The 15,802-nt window shown below is 49.5% G+C and overlaps 2 protein-coding genes across 9 annotated transcripts in view; one reads left to right on the top strand and one right to left on the bottom strand.

The window, feature by feature from the left end:
• Positions 1-15,802, bottom strand: part of GSTZ1 (glutathione S-transferase zeta 1) — a 64,262-nt gene that overhangs the window by 33,553 nt on the left and 14,907 nt on the right. The window contains exon 1 of one of the 3 annotated variants that reach the window (XM_029597645.1): positions 1,015-1,153. The exons of 1 other annotated variant lie outside the window; for it this stretch is intronic. In XM_029597645.1, the coding sequence (XP_029453505.1) occupies positions 1,015-1,077 (63 nt within the window). In that variant the 5' untranslated portion in view covers positions 1,078-1,153. Of the gene's footprint in view, positions 1-1,014; positions 1,154-15,802 lie in introns of those variants that run through there. One more of the 3 variants, XM_029597642.1, reaches the window with a different exon arrangement.
• The window catches only part of POMT2 (protein O-mannosyltransferase 2), a 128,303-nt gene continuing 114,036 nt past the window's right edge, over positions 1,536-15,802 (top strand). For 2 of the 6 annotated variants that reach the window (XM_029597639.1, XM_029597638.1), the window contains exons 1-4: positions 1,536-1,687; positions 2,893-2,977; positions 6,954-7,058; positions 15,134-15,242. In XM_029597639.1, the coding sequence (XP_029453499.1) occupies positions 1,602-1,687; positions 2,893-2,977; positions 6,954-7,058; positions 15,134-15,242 (385 nt within the window). In that variant the 5' untranslated portion in view covers positions 1,536-1,601. Of the gene's footprint in view, positions 1,688-1,754; positions 1,883-2,892; positions 2,978-6,953; positions 7,059-15,133; positions 15,243-15,802 lie in introns of those variants that run through there. The other 4 variants (XM_029597636.1, XM_029597635.1, XM_029597641.1 and 1 more) reach the window with 3 other exon arrangements.

Genomic DNA, 15,802 nt, shown 5'->3' with positions numbered 1-15,802 from the left:
CTTTCCTGGTGCCGGCTGAAATTAACGCCTGCCTTTGGGAGGCGTTAATTTCTGAGAGTAAAATGTGCAAGCCGCACATTTTACTCTCAGAAATTAACGCACATTCTACTTTCTGTATGGCGCGGGAATAACTAATAGGCTCATCAACATGCATTTGCATATTGCAGGCTGCTGTTAGTTTTTGGGGGGTTGGACATGTGCTTTCCTCCCGCTATTACCCCTTACTGTATAAGGGGTAATAATAGCGTGTGGAAAACTAACATCCAGCGGGGGCTAATGAGCGCACCGTACTGAATCGGCCTGACAGTGTGCTCAGCTGAGTGCACTGTCTTCCATCTACCCCTATGTCAGAAGCACTAAGAACTACAACAGACAAAAAGAAATTCAAAGACCTGAAAACCTAGCTGTTCCAAAATACATATAGTACAAAATAATAATGTACTCTCACAGGTTAATTCTTAACAAAACAAACAATCGGCCTGACGTTTCAATCCCTAATTATTAACAACCCCCTTTACACCTTATTGGGACATCACTTAAACAGCCCAAACCCCTCTGCCTATCACTAATAACTGTGAATGGTACTGCAGTAATGATAGTGCTGGACTCAATAGTTTGTGATCTATGGTCTATAACTTGTGAATGTCAATGCTATAAAACGTGGTGATCTAGTGATTTTCACATGGAACAACGGTATATAAAACCTATACATAAACAGAGAACGAGAACATGGAGCAATAAAGAATGCAGGGGGAAAATTGTGAGCCTCTCCATGCATACAGCCCTCTCAGTCTCACACACAATACATACATACATACACACCCCGCCAACACTGCCTGGCCAAAGCAGTCCCTCTGCAGCTCTCAGAACACATCCGGAGCTCTGATTTCTACTTCTAGTGAGCAGCCATAAAAGAATTAAAAAAAACAAAACAAAGAAAGAAACTGAGCAGTGTAAGATCGCAGTGTAACCCAAAGCAGAGAAACCCCTTCCCAGCCGCGTCCACGGGATTACCTTCATCAGGGAAGACATCACACACCACGTGCCGAGTCCTTTAAACCTTAACCCCGCCCCCATCGGTCAGGTACCTTACAATGCTTACGAGAGTAGCTATCAATCATATCTTTTTTTGAGACAGGCCTAGACCTCACTTGGGTTCTGGGAAGGGTAGTTTTTAAGAATGTTCCTCTATCTTGGACACGTGGCACGAAGGTAAAAAAACAAACTCCATTTCCCAGCGTACATTTGTCTTCACAATGCGCCCAATCACACTAGAGAGCATGCGTGTCAGGCCTCTGTCTGGTCCCTGACCTCACTGCCTCGCGCTCCATGCGAGGAAGCCGATTGGCTGTTAAGGTGCGCTCCTGGCCCTCTGGCTGCGGCGGGCGCCGGGCAGTTGGACGGGCTCGCGCTGCGCCGTGTTAATGACGTGTGCTCGGCAGGCCAGGAAGGGGCGGAACCAGGAGCGGAGTAACGAGGGGAAAGGGAGGGTCGGGGGAGGGGGGAGAGAGAGGAGGCGGGGTCGCGGGATAATGGGGGCGGGGTCGCATGGAGAAGGGGTTCCCTCGGCCGAGGGGCCCCGCGAGGTGGACGGGGGGCGCATGGCTTTCTGGGTGTCTCTGGTCGCGGTCAGCCTGCTGTCTCTCAGCACCCGCTTATATCACCTGTCCGAGCCGCCGCACGTCTGGTGAGTCCCGGGGAGGTGGGGATGCAGGTCCGAGAGGGAGAGAGGACCCACGCCCACCCGGAGAGAGGGGAGGAGGGCCTCCATGCCCCCGGAGCTCTGCAAGAGAGAGAGGGGAGGGTGCTCACCATCCTGGGATTCCCTGAGAGAGAGAGGAGGGGCCCAGACCTGTGCTCCCAGGATTATCCGAGAGAGAGAGTGAGGGGGCTCCTGAGAGAGAGAGGACCCACGCCCATGCGGAGCCCCAGAGAGAGAGAGCGGGGGATCCTCCGAGAGAGGGAGGGCTTCCAAGCCCCCGGAGCTCTGCAAGAGAGAGAGAGGGGAGGGTGCTCACCATCCTGGGATACCCTGAGAGAGAGGAGGGGCCCAGACCTGTGCTCCCAGGATTATCCGAGCGAGAGTGAGGGGGGTCCTCCCAGAGACAGGATCCCGGGGCTCCTGAGAGAGAGAGGACCCACGCCCATGCGGAGCCCCAGAGAGAGAGAGCGGGGGATCCTCCGAGAGAGGGAGGGCTTCCAAGCCCCCGGAGCGCTGCAAGAGAGAGAGAGGGGAGGGTGCTCACCATCCTGGGATTCCCTGAGAGAGAGGAGGGGCCCAGACCTGTGCTCCCAGGATTATCCGAGAGAGAGGAGGGGCCCAGACCTGTGCTCCCAGGATTATCCGAGAGAGAGTGAGGGGGGTCCTCCCGGAGACAGGGTCCCAGGTTCCTGAGAAAGAGAGGACCCACGCCCATGCGGAGCCCCAGAGAGAGAGAGAGCGGGGGATCCTCCGAGAGAGGGAGGGCTTCCAAGCCCCCGGAGCGCTGCAAGAGAGAGAGAGGGGAGGGTGCTCACCATCCTGGGATACCCTGAGAGAGAGGAGGGGCCCAGACCTGTGCTCCCAGGATTATCCGAGAGAGAGTGAGGGGGGTCCTCCCAGAGACAGGGTCCCAGGGCTCCTGAGAGATACAGAGTGGCCCACACCTTTAGGGTTCCTTATAGGAAGAGAGAGGGCTTGCACCCCCAAAGTCTGTCCGAGTGAGGGGCCTGTGCCCCGAGGGTGCCTCCCAGAGAAGTTGAGATGGGCCCATGCACATTAGGGTGTGTCAGTCAGAAAGTCTCACACCCCCCAGGAAAGTTTCCTGAAGTCCTGGCTTTGTGTTTGGGCAGAACTACCTGAAGGAGTTTCATGTTCCCATATTTCATAGAACCTCTTTGTCTTTTCTGCAGCTGGGATGAAACTCACTTTGGAAAGATGGGGAGCTATTACATCAACAGGACCTTTTTCTTTGATGTTCACCCTCCTCTGGGAAAGGTGAGCAGCAGTTCTGGGGACAGATGCCTGGGAACAACAAATCCTGCTGACTGATTGCTGTGTATCTTGTTACATTTTTGTAGCCCTTACATCTGTCCATGGTGAATGATTTCCTGAGATTGCATTGGCATCTCATGAATCCTTTTGCCTCTTAGCCTTATCTTTGCTAGGAACTTATAAGAGAGACTTCATGTGCAATTTCTGTTCTGGAATATGCTCCCTACAGAGACTCATTGGACTTCTGTTGCCTAGATGACAAATCTTGGAGATTTCACCAAGCTTATATATATTAATTGCCACTTTGGTTGCTGTGCTTTTGTGTATTGCTGATGCTTTCTGGGGGAGAGATGGGCTGAGATCTAATGTAGAATATTTGCTGTGATTGGCTATGACTAATTTTGGAGAATTTGTACTACAAGACTGGGGAGTATTTATTCTGTTTTTAATTGTAGCTCTCAGGTATTTTTCTGTAATAAGCTTTTTGGATTGGTCACTGGGACTGGTAGCATTCCCTATTGCCAAAAAAGAAATTTTTTATTTGCTGTTGTATTTAATGATTGTGATTTAAATTTTTTTTTTTCATTTTTTTGATCATGGTTTATTGTATTTTATTTATTTTATTTATTTCTTTTGTATACCGACATTCGATCGAGATATCACATCGGTTTCCAGATAACTAAAGGAATAGGGTGATAACAGCCCTATTTTACATTATAACATGGTATTAAATAGATATAAGAATATTTTACATTATAACATGGTAATAAATATGACGTAATAAATGGTAATAAATATGGTAATAAATATGACGTAATATGGTAATAAATATGACGTAATTGTAATATGACGTAATTGTAATAAATATGTGACGTAATTGTAGTTTTAATTTCAGTAATTGTAACATTTTTGATTTTTTTTTAAATAAGATGTTTATTGTATTGCTTTTTTAACTGTTGTATCTCACTTTGAATACTTTAGTAGTAAAGCAAGTTATACATTTTTTTTATATGAGTGAAGTATGTACATAACCTTAAGAGTCTTTTTGAATATGGATTTGTCGATGAGGGTTCACATTAAGAAAACAAACAAACTTTTATAAAAACTGGATTCTATAAAGTTTGAATGCTGTGATGATTAAAACCCAGTTAGAGCCTGAGGATTTTCTATCAGTTCTCTGAACTTTAAATGTTTTCAGGAATTGATTATTGTAATTCCTTCCTCACTGATTAGAGCATTGCAGATTCTTAAAAATGCTGCTTCTTGGATTCTTACTAGAGCTCAGAAATAGGATCCTAGTATTCCTATTTGTACTTAGTGCAGCAGTTACCTGTCATTTTGCAGAATCAGATTTAAGGTTGCTACTGTGCTGATCTTTAACTTATTGAATGCTATTTCCACCCCTTGGATTTCTTCTTTATTGTGCATGTCCTTTAGTGGACTCTAAGGTCAGCTAACAAAGGTCTCCTGGAAGCCCCCTTCCCTTGACTGGCACACCTCAGTGATTGAAATGTGGGTGTTTTTGGTGGTTGGTCCCATTTTGTAGAATTTCCTCCCTGAATAACTGGGCATTTAAAAAAGACTTAAAAACAATGCTTTGACAGTTGTTATATGCTTATATCTAGACTGTGGCGTTTTTACAAGGAAAGAACTTTCACAATGTAGAATAATAATGCCATTAACAGCTGAAAATGTCATCACACATACCTACAGGTATACAGAAATGTAGGGCTGTTCAGCTTGGAGAAGAGATGGCTGAGGGGGGATATGATAGAGGTCTTTAAGATCATGAGAGGTCTAGAACGGGTAGATGTGACTCGGTTATTTTCACTTTCGAATAATAGAAGGACTAGGGGGCACTCCATGAAGTTAGCAAGTAGCACATTTAAGACTAATCGGAGAAAAGTCTTTTTCACTCAACGCACAATAAAGCTCTGGAATTTGTTGCCAGATTATGTGGTTAGTGCAGTTAGTGTAGCTGGGTTCAAAAAAGGTTTGGATAAGTTCTTGGAGAAGAAGTCCATTAATGGCTATTAATCAAGTTTACTTAGGGAATAGCCACTGCTATTAATTGCATCAGTAGCAGGGGATCTTCTTAGTGTTTGGGTACTTGCCAGGTTCTTGTGGCCTGGTTTGGCCTCTGTTGGAAACAGGATGCTGGGCTTGATGGACCCTTGGTCTGACCCAGTATGGCAATTTCTTATGTTCTTATACAATTTTAATTTAAAATCCTTTATAGTCTGCATTCCAATATTCATGTAACAAACCAACACCTAAAATGCCACTGGAAGTAGGTTTACTTTCAAACACTACCTATCAACATAAGAAACCCATTCCTCCATTTGATTTTATTGTAGTGGATACAAAACTGCTCAAACCAATGAACTTGTTAAAGTGAATAGTGGTGGTTTCATATAATACTATCAATAGGTACCATCCTGGTTACCCAATAGATACTTGTTTATAATCATAAAGTCACCTCCTTTTATATTTATATGTATAGCAGTGCCACCAACAATGAAAACGTGTCTATACTTTATATAAATAAATATTTTTGTTGTTTTTGATTTGCGTCATTCATTATTGTTTAAAGTAATCCAAAGACGCCAAAGAAATTTTCTTTAAAATACTGAATACTTAGCTACTGTTCGAACCGTTAATGTCCCTTGATTTTATGTTAAAGTTGCTGCTTGACATTCTCACTGCTGCTCTTGAATCCCAACCTGACCAAGTTTCGGAGAACCACCTTCCTCAGGGCTGCAGTGTAGTTTCAATCCACTATTTATCCCCTTCAGCTGCAAACATTTTTTGTATTTCAAATGTCGTGCGTTCCGCAGTGTACTGACTTCATGATGGTGGACCCACTAGAATAAAATCAAACAGAGGAGTGGGTTTCTTATGTTGATAGGTAGTAGTCAAATATTCATGGCAGGATACAATAAAACATACTTATTTTCTCCTGATTTTAAGTTAAACAGTAGATGGAAGCAGAACAGTACAGTGTAGAGAGATGCATTCTTTTACATTCATTTTTGGAGTTTATGAAAGCCAATTTTTCCATGTACATGTAAGGCAGGTAATAGGTAAAACTGAATCTCAGCCAATAACCCAAGCTCTTAGGGACTAGAATTATTTTACACCTTATGGGGTAGATTTTACAAAATTACGCACATGCGTACTTTTGTTCGCACACCAGGCGCAAACAAGAGTATGTGGGATTTTAATAGATATGTGCGTAGCCACGCGAATCTGTTAAAATCCGGGATCGGCGCGCGCAAGGATGAGCAAAATCGGCAGCCTGCACGCGCCAAGCCGCGCAGCCTGCCTCCGTTGTCTCGGAGGGAACTTTCCTTCCGCCTTCCCCTCCCCTCCCCTCACCTCCCTTCCCTAACCTACCCCCCTAACCTTTATTCCAGAAGTTATGCCTGCTCGAGGCAGGCTTAACTCGCGCGGGCAGCTGCCGGCGCGCCATGTTCTGGTCCGGGGGCTGGTCTGGAGGCCGCGGCCCCGCCCACGGCCCCTCCCCCGGATGACATGTTGCCCCAACACGCCCCCCCAGGAAAGCCTCTGGACTTATGCGCGTCCCGGGGCTTGCGCGCGCCGCTGAGCCTATGCAAGATAGGCTCGTTGCACGCGGGGGGGGGGGGGGGGGTTGGGGTAGGTTTTTGGGGGTTACGCACGTAACCCTTTGAAAATCTACCCCTTTCTGTTTATGATGTTTGTGACGTAATAGTTCACAATGAAGGACAGATACATGAGATATTGCTTAGATTTATTTTGCAACACCTAGGTTAATTAAGGAAGAGAATAATTACACCTTCTAGTTCTAATCTCTGCCTTCTGATTGACCGACGCCCTTAGTGTGCTGGTGAATGATTGCAATATTGTGGTTGTAGCATGAACGACTTAGGTATACAGATAGGTTCAATGGCTGAAGGGGTTGAAGTGTATTCAGGGCTCTTTCTTTCATTTATCTCAGATGCTGATAGGACTCGCTGGCCACCTGAGTGGCTATGATGGCTCTTTTCCATTCCTGAAGCCAGGACAACCATATGGAACTCATAATTATGTGGGCATGAGACTGGTACGTGAGCATCTAATTGTATCCCATTACAACTCTTCTATAGCAAACTGGTCTTTTCTTCTTATGCAGCATCAGTTCAAGCAGAAAGGCACATTCACAAACAAGTGCAAGACACAGGTTTTATTTTGGCTGCAGTGGTTTGCTAAGTATTTCTGTTCTGCTTCTCTTTCACAAAATATAGGGCCTGATTTTCAAAAGCATTTACATGCTTCAAACTGGATTTTACACCTGTAAATGTACTTTACCTATATAAGTGGGTGTTTGAAAATTGCTACAATTTATGCTGTTGAATTGACAATAGGATTTACCTGCATAAATGCATTTTAAGCAGGTAAATGGCTTTTGAAAATTGCTATGATAGTATGTTACGTTTACATGCATAATCCCTTTGAAAATTCACCTGATAGTGTTTAAGACCTCTTCAGGTCTAGATCTGAGCCAGCTGCCCAGGCTAAGAGGTCATCTATTTAGGTCCCTGGTGAGACCTCACTGGGAATACTGAGTACAGTTCTGGAGACCCCACCTTCAAAAGGATATAAACAGGATGGAGTCGCTCCAGAGGGAGGCTACTAAAATAGGCAGTGGTCTTTCTTCTAAAGCATAGGGGGATAGACTTATATATCTAAACATGTACACCCTGGGGGAAAGGGGAGATAGGGGAGAAGAGAGATTCAAATATCTCCAAGGTTTCCATGCGCAGGAGCTGAGTCTCTCTCAATGGACAGGAGGATCCAGAACGAGGGTCATGGGATGAGGGTGAAAGGGGGCAGGCTCAGGAGTAATCTTAGGAAATATTTCTTTACAGAGAGGGTGGTGGATGCATGGAACAGACTCCCAGTGGAGGTGGTGGAGAGCATGGGACAACTACAGGGGATCTCTGAGGAAGTGATGAGAATTTTAATGCTAAATTATTTGGACAGATGGGCAGATTAGATGAGCCATCCTGTTTCTTGGTTTCTATTAAGGTCAGAAGGAAGGCAATTTAAGGGTTAACTGATTGTTCCCTGTACGTACCAGGATCAGTCCAGACACCTGGGTTGTGACTCCGCACCAGCAGATGGAGACAGAGCAAGACTTGTCGGGCCCCCTACATATAGTAAGGCACCACCCACAGCTCGTCAGTCTTTCTCTGTCTCCAGCAGATGGGGCAGGTTCACCCACAGGCTCTGTGGATCCCTGGGTAGTTGTGTAGCTAGTCAGGGTTGTTGTCCTGAGTGCCTCCCAGGGGGGTTGTGAGGTCCTGAGGGGACCACCCTCCCCTGGTCGAGGCCGCTGCTGAGGGTTGAGGACCCGGCCTGTCTCTGGCAGCAGCGCCGGGGGTGACACCGGGGAGCCCGGTTCACTCACCCCCGCTAGACCAGACAGTTCAGGACCAAGGTCAGCGACAGGTAGAGAAAAAAAAAAAAAAAAAGAAAAGGGACTTTGTTTTATTTCTTGCCGTTTTTTCGCTGTCCATGCGGTCTGCTTGGCTCTTCGTGGGGGGAGCGTTCCGGGGGCTGCTTGCTGGGTTTTCTCTTTTCTTTCGGCGTTTTCGGTGGTCCGGACCGGTGCGGCGCATGCCAAAGAGGGGTACGTGCCGCAAGTGCACGACGGCCTATGCTCCTCTTGGTTATCGGGCGGTGAAGGGTCGTCCGAGGGCGGTCGGGGGGTTCCCGCTCGACCGCGATCGCCGCCGCGCGCTGCCCCTGCAGGTGCCGGTGAGGCCGACCTGTTCCCGCTTAGCGCGGGAACGGCGGCCATTTTGAGTGCGGCTCCGCGCGCGTGCGCGACGGCCTATGCTCCTCTTGGTTATCGGGCGGTGAAGGGTCGTCCGAGGGCGGTCGGGGGGGTTCCCGCTCGACCGCGATCGCCGCCGCGTGCTGCCCCTGCGGGTGCCGGTGAGGCCGACCTGTTCCCGCTTAGCGCGGGAGCGGCGGCCATTTTGGAGTCCGTAGGGGAGGCCACGCGGCGGGCGGTGGAAAATGGCGGCAGGCCGCCGGTTTGGCTCCTCAGCAGCGGGACCCCGGGGGGAATTCCCTGCGGGGGGGCTGCGTCTACGGCGGATCGGAGTCAGGAGGAGGCCAGCTCGGATTCTGGGGCCTCGTTTTCGCAGACTTCGCGGTTCTTTTAAAGAAAATTTTAAAAGGTAAACGCTCGAAACGGAAACGGTCGTAGGTCAAGGGGGGTTCAGACAATCGGTCCGATCCCCGGAGGAGGCGAGCGGGGGAGGGTTCCCAGAGACCCGTGGACCCGCTTAGAGAGCGGCGCTTGGGCCGCGGGGGCCTCAGGAGACCGACTCCGACTCGGCTTCTTCCGAGGACGTGGACCCTGACTTAGGGGTCCCGCGGGACGACAGTGCGCCCGCGGAAGAGGATTCGTTTCATGCGGGGTACAACAAGGGCACCCCTGCGGTTGAAGGTCGACCCCAAGGTGGTGCGCTTGGTCCGGAAGGTGGAGCTCGCACCGCTTATCCCGGCTATTCTTCTGGAAGTGGGTGTGGATGCTCCACCCATGGAGGCTAGACAGCACGCTAAGATGGACCCAGTGCTGTTGGGCCTGACGGGACCCGCGGTGGTTTTTCCGTTCCATTTTTTCCACTTCTGATATCCAGTTTTCGAGAATGGGACACCCCGGAGTTGGGCCTAAAGGTTAGTAAAGCTATGGATAAGCTGTACCCGTTGCCGGAGGAGGCGTTGGCTCTCCTGCGTCTTCCTCGAGTGGTCGCAGCGGTTTCGGCGGTCACTAACCAGTCGACGATTCCGGTGACGGGGGCCACGGCCCTCAAAGATATCCAAGACAGAAACCTGGAGGTTCAGCTCAAGAAGGCTTTGAGGTTTCGGCTCTGGGGGTACGTGCGGCTTTTTGTAGTAATTTTGCCCTGAGGGCCGGCTTGCGCTGGGCTCAGGTCCTTCAGGCCAATGCGAGCCTCTCGAGTGAGGAGGCGGCGCAAGCGGATGGCTTGGAGGCGGTTATTGCGTACAGCGCTAATGCGATGCATGATCTTCTGCGGACTTCGGCTAGGGCCACGGTCTCGGCAGTGTCGGCCCGACGTCTTCTCTGGCTCCGCAATTGAGTCCTTTGCTGACACCGGGCGTTCAAGTTGCCGGAGGACAGATACGGGGCTCGGACTTCGTTTTCCAATAGGTCCCGCTTTCGGGGGCCCAGGAAGTCGCGACCACAGAGATCGTCGGAGGCCCCGTATAGATCTGGTTCTTCGAGTCAGTCGTCATGGTCCCAGTCCTTTCGTGGAAGGCAGTTTGGACGGCAAGGCGGTTCCTCGTCGGGGACCGGTCCGTAGCCAGCCCATTGAAATGCGGAGGGCCCCTTCCCCGAATGGGCCAGGATAACTACGGACCAGGGGGTCCTCAGTGTGATACACCACGGTTAGAGTTTGCTCGGGTTCCGGGGAACAAATTTCTGGTGTCCCCTTGCGAGGGCGGCATCAAGCGTTTGGCGGTCCGGGATACGCTGTGTCGTAGTTCCCGTGCCTCCAGGACAGCGTCATCTGGGCCGGTATTCCATTTACTTCATAGTGCCGAAGAAAGAGGGCACTTTCCGACCCATCCTGGCCCTCAAAGGAGTCAACAGGTGTCTTCGCGTTCCTCGCTTCGAAATGGAGGCGTTCCGTTCAGTCATAGCTTCGGTTCGACCAGGGGACTTCTTGGCGTCGCTGAACCTGATGGAGGCTTACCTTCTCATCGGAATTCGGCAGTGCCATCAGCGGTATCTGCGGTTCTGTATCCTGGGCAGACACTATCAGTTCAAAGCTCTCCCCTTCGGACTTGCCACGGCTTGGAGGACGTTTCCGAAGGTGATGGTAGTAGTGGCAGCCGAGCTGCGAAAGAGGGGTTCTTGGTTCACCCCTACTTGGACGATTGGCTGATCCGAGCCACATCCGGGATTCCGTGCCGACAGGCAGTCGACAGAGTCCTGCAGCTCTTGCAGTCACTCGGATGGGTGGTCAAGCTCGCCAAAATCCGGCTGGTTCCCACCCAGACCCTGGAATACTTGGGAGCACTGTTCGACACGAAGCAAGGCAGGATGTTTCTGTCCAAGGACCGGTCTGCAAGCTGCGGGGTCAGATACGCCGTCCCTTGTCCCTCCGGATTCCGCAGGGGTGCGATTACCTGATGGTGTTGAGATCGATGGCGGCAACGCTGGCGCTAGTCCCCTGGGCGTTCGCTCATCTACGTCCATTGCAATCCGCATTGCTCTCCCGCTGGCGGCAGGTGTCCGAGGAGTTTTTACCTTCCCCTCCCGCTTACGGATCAGGTGAGGTCCAGTTTGCAGTGGTGGCTCTGCACCGACAATCTGACACGCGGAGTGTCCCTACTCATGCCCACCTGGATGGTAGTCACCACGGATGCCAGCTTCTCCGGCTGGGGAGCGATTTGCATGGGCCGCTCGGTGCAGGGACTGTGGTCCAAAGCTCAATCACAGTGGTCCATCAACTGCTTGGAGACCAGAGTGGTCACGTTGGCGCTCCAGTCGTTCCTCCCATTGCTCCGAGGGACTTCGGTCAGAGTGTTGTCGGACAATGCGACCACAGTGGCGTATATCAATCGCCAGGGAGGTACGAGGAGCCAAGCGGTGGCAGAGCAGGCGCGGCTGCTCATGCTTTGGGCGGAGAGGAACCTCAGCAACATCACGGCGTCCCACATCGCCGGAGTGGACAATGTCCAAGCGGATTTCCTCAGTCGGCATCGATTGGATCCAGGGGAGTGGGAGCTGCCGGAGGTGGCTTACCGCCTAGTTTGCAAACGGTGTAGAACACCACACATGGATTTGATGGCCACCGCTCAGAACACCAAGGCTCCGCGATTCGTCAGTCGACGGAGAGAACGAGGAGCCGAAGGGGTAGATGCTCTGGTACTCCCTTGGCCCACGGACGTTCTCATATATGTGTTCCCTCCATGGCCTCTGATCGGCAAGGTCCTTCGTCGAATAGAGTCGCCTCCAGAGGTGATGATGGTGGCGCCGGAGTGGCCACGACGGCCTAGGTTCACGGACCTCTTGCTCTTGGCAAAGGAGGCTCCTCTCCGTTTTCGAGGGGAAGCGGCTCTCCTGCAGCAGGGTCCGAGGACGCGGCTCACTTCGGTCTCGCGGCGTGGTTTTTGAGAGGAAACGTTTGCAGTCTAAGGGATATTCGGATGCGGTGGTAGCTACCTTGCTGAGTTCTCGATAACGGTCTACCTCGTTTGCATATGTCCGGGTTTGGGCAGTGTTCCAAGATTAGTGTAGATCGCGTGAGGTGAATCCGGTGTTACCATCCGTACTGGATGTTCTCGCTTTTCTTCAGGCGGGGATTGCTAAGGACCTATCATGCAGCACCCTCCGCGTACAGGTAGCGGCGCTTGGCTGTCTCTGAGGTAAGGTGCAAGGTAAGTCACTGGCTCATCATTCAGACGTGGCGCGCTTTCTTCGGGAAGCTAAGCATCTGCGGCCTCCGTTGCGGCATCCTGGTCCTTCCTGGACTCTTAATTGGTGCTCACTGCGCGGTGCACGTCGCCTTTTGAGCCCTTCAGGAGAGCAACTCTAAAAGATCTGACCCTTCAGGCGGTTTTTCTTGTGGCGATTGCTTCGGCGAGACGAGTTTCGGAGTTGCAGGCATTGGCTTGTCGAGAACCGTTCTCACACTTCTCTGCCTCTGTGGTGTCCGCGTTTCATTTGAATCAGACCATTGAATTGCCTGCCTTTCCTGAGGACATGCGGTGTTGCAGAAACTTGAATTGCCTGCCTTTCCTGAGGACATGCGGTGTTGCAGAAACTTGATGTTCGCAGAGTTCTGCTCCGTTATCTGGAGGTAACGAATCCATTTTCGGGTTTTCGGACCCTCCCTTTTTGTATTGTTTTCGGGTCCAAAGCAGAGTGGCGCTGCTTCTCGAGCATCGATTGCTCGGTGGTTGAAGGAAGCTATTTCTTCTGCGTACCTATTGAAAGGTAAGTCTGTCCCAGTGGGCCTCCGCGCCCACTCGATGCAAGCTCAGACCACCTTGTGGGCGGAATCTTCGTATGTGTCGCCGCAGCAGTTTTGCAGGGCGGCAACTTGGAAGTCGTTGCATACCTTTGCGCGACACTATCGGCTGGATGTTCCGGACCTGGATTTATGCGAGCGGGACTCTCTGGTTCCCGCCCTCGGTAGTTCAGCTCTGGTACATCCCAGGTGTCTGGACTGATCCTGGTACGTACAGGGAAAGGAAAATTAGTTTCTTACCTGATAATTTTCGTTCCTGTAGTACCAAGGATCAGTCCAGGCTCCCACCCAAGTCTGTTTTCAGATTTAAGAAGAGTCCGCTCGGTTGGTGTTCCATTGGTGTTTCAGTATCTGTTGTTGGTCCTCTGTTTCTGGAAGTTTTTGATCCAGCTGGGGACTTTGGTTGAATCGGCCCTAGTGTGGGGCGGTATAGTTAGATAAGTTGGTTTCATTGCTGTTTTGCTTTGACATTCGTAAGACTGACGAGCTGTGGGTGGTGCCTTACTATATGTGAGGGTGCCCGACAAGTCTTGCTCTGTCTCCATCTGCTGGTGCGGAGTCACAACCCAGGTGTCTGGACTGATCCTTGGTACTACAGGAACGAAAATTATCAGGTAAGAAACTAATTTTCCTTTACATCAATTTATTCCACTTTGTTTTTACTATTAGAGGATGAGGGGGGCAAAATGTGGAGTCAGATGAATAAAAGACCTCAGTAGAGTTACAGTACAAGGTATCAGTGCAAATGTCTTACAGGCTGGAACCGGTATCCCACATGGGTATGTACCATCGTATAATATTGTATCTCTGTCCCGTATTCAGCTCATTTGCACTAATAGGTCACAGCTTTAGAGCATTAATTCTTGTACTGAGTAAGGCCTCGGCTGGGAGCAAACTATTGGTGTATCTTCTGCTTGCTGGGAGATTGGCTATAATGAGCAATTGAAGGGGAAACCAGCCCATGGAAACGAATGAAACACCAGCAAGAAATTCTTGGAAATGATCCTTGACAGTTGGTGCTACTACTCACAAGTTTCACGTTTACGCTAATCCACAGGAGATGAGTTTGTTATACATAAGTTCGGTTTGTTACAGAAGGAGCTTCTGCCAATTGTTGATCCATACTGGATTCTTGGTTCTGAAACATTCTGTTTTGAGCACTGAGATATTTAGATTGTCCATTCTGGAATAAGTAAAAGGTTTTCTTTTTATTTTATAAAGATTTTTATTATTAGTGGACATTTATAAAGCTCTGTGACAGACCTACGTGCAGTGGAATATAGATCTTGGTGTGAGTTTGTCAAGAGTTCAGCTCAGTGCATCCTAGGGGCACTATTGACGGCTCTTAATCATCATCTGAAACCCTGAAGAGGAATCTGCAGCTTTCAGGGGAAGTTAGCAAAGTTCTGGAAGTTAATGGCAGTGCTGGATGATATTCTAGTAGGTTAAAACTCTTCCAGGAGTTGGTAACCATGGCTTCCTCAGTGTCTGGAAGGATTTTCTTCCCTGGGGAGCATAACAGATTGAAAGCTCTTCAGGTTTTATCTTCCTCTTTCCCTGATTGCTGTGGATGGGCTGATGCCTTCTTTTGGCTGCTACGTGGTTATTCAAACAAGCTTTCACCTGATCCTCTCTCACACAGCCCTTCCTCCCTTTCCACTTGGCCCACCTCCCCATTATCTTTCCCACTACTACCCATTCCTAATTTCTTCTTCTATTTTAACCTCTATTTAATCTCTCAAATGACTAACTTCTTGATCTCCGTGCATCCATCCTCTTGGTAAACTCAGTTTGTGATTATATGTACATTATTTTGCCCCTCGTTTTAGTTATACAGTTCTTCATGAAACTTTAGCATTCCACTACTTCATGTACTGTTTGCATTATGTATTATTGTTATCAGTTCTTTGTAAAGCATTTCTGCTGCATATCCTGTTCTTTGTAAATCGATGTGGTGTTCCCAACAAATGTCGGTATAGAAAAACTTTAAATAAATAAATACATTTGTAGACTGACAATGCCTCTGGAGCTTTTCAGAGGACTCTCACCTATACTAGCACCTGCTGGAGCAGTAATGTGTCTGAGCTTTCTCTCTGATCCTGTCTGTGCTTGGCTCCTCCAGTTCTGTGCGCTCCTGGGCTCCTGCACTGCTCCCTTTGCTTTCCTCACAGTATTGGAGCTCTCCGGGTCTCTGCTGGCTGCTCTGCTCACTGCTGCTATCATCATTTGTGGTAAGTTGAATTGTTAATGGGAAGAATTAATTTAGAAGTTTAAAGCCAGGGTGAAAAACTGCATTTCGGGCTTTTCCTTCTACAGCCTAATGTAGCATGGTTGCCGTTTCCCGTTGATAGCAGGATGAATTAGCCATGCTGTCATGGCAACTGTCCATCAGGGCCCAGGAGGCGGAGCTTCTAGGTAGAATTCAGAACTTTGCTCTGTACGACTGCACGTACCTTCCCGCGCAGAAAGCCAGTCTCTCCTCAGTCTGTGTTTCCCGCGCGCGGGATCGCATGAGGGGCTGCTTCTCCTCAGACAAAACTACTAGAAAATCTTCCAAATGTCTAAAAAAGCTGATCCGAGGCCCTTAGGCTTTAAACCCTGCGATTGTGGCAAGATCATGTCCATTACAGATGAACATGATCACTGCCTCGGACCAGATCACCTACAAGCCACATTGTAAATACTGTGGCAGGATGTTGCCACGAGCCCAACGGCAATGGGCCCAAAAAATTCACTCTTTGAGGGGTACCAGCAGGATCGTATGCCCCACCATCAGAGGCTCATTCGTCCC

Source organism: Rhinatrema bivittatum, chromosome 4 (assembly GCF_901001135.1).
Source record: "Rhinatrema bivittatum chromosome 4, aRhiBiv1.1, whole genome shotgun sequence".
In the NCBI taxonomy this organism is placed as follows: domain Eukaryota; kingdom Metazoa; phylum Chordata; class Amphibia; order Gymnophiona; family Rhinatrematidae; genus Rhinatrema; species Rhinatrema bivittatum.
Note: the sequence above shows the minus strand (reverse complement) of the source record. Positions and strands in the feature narration are given on the sequence as shown.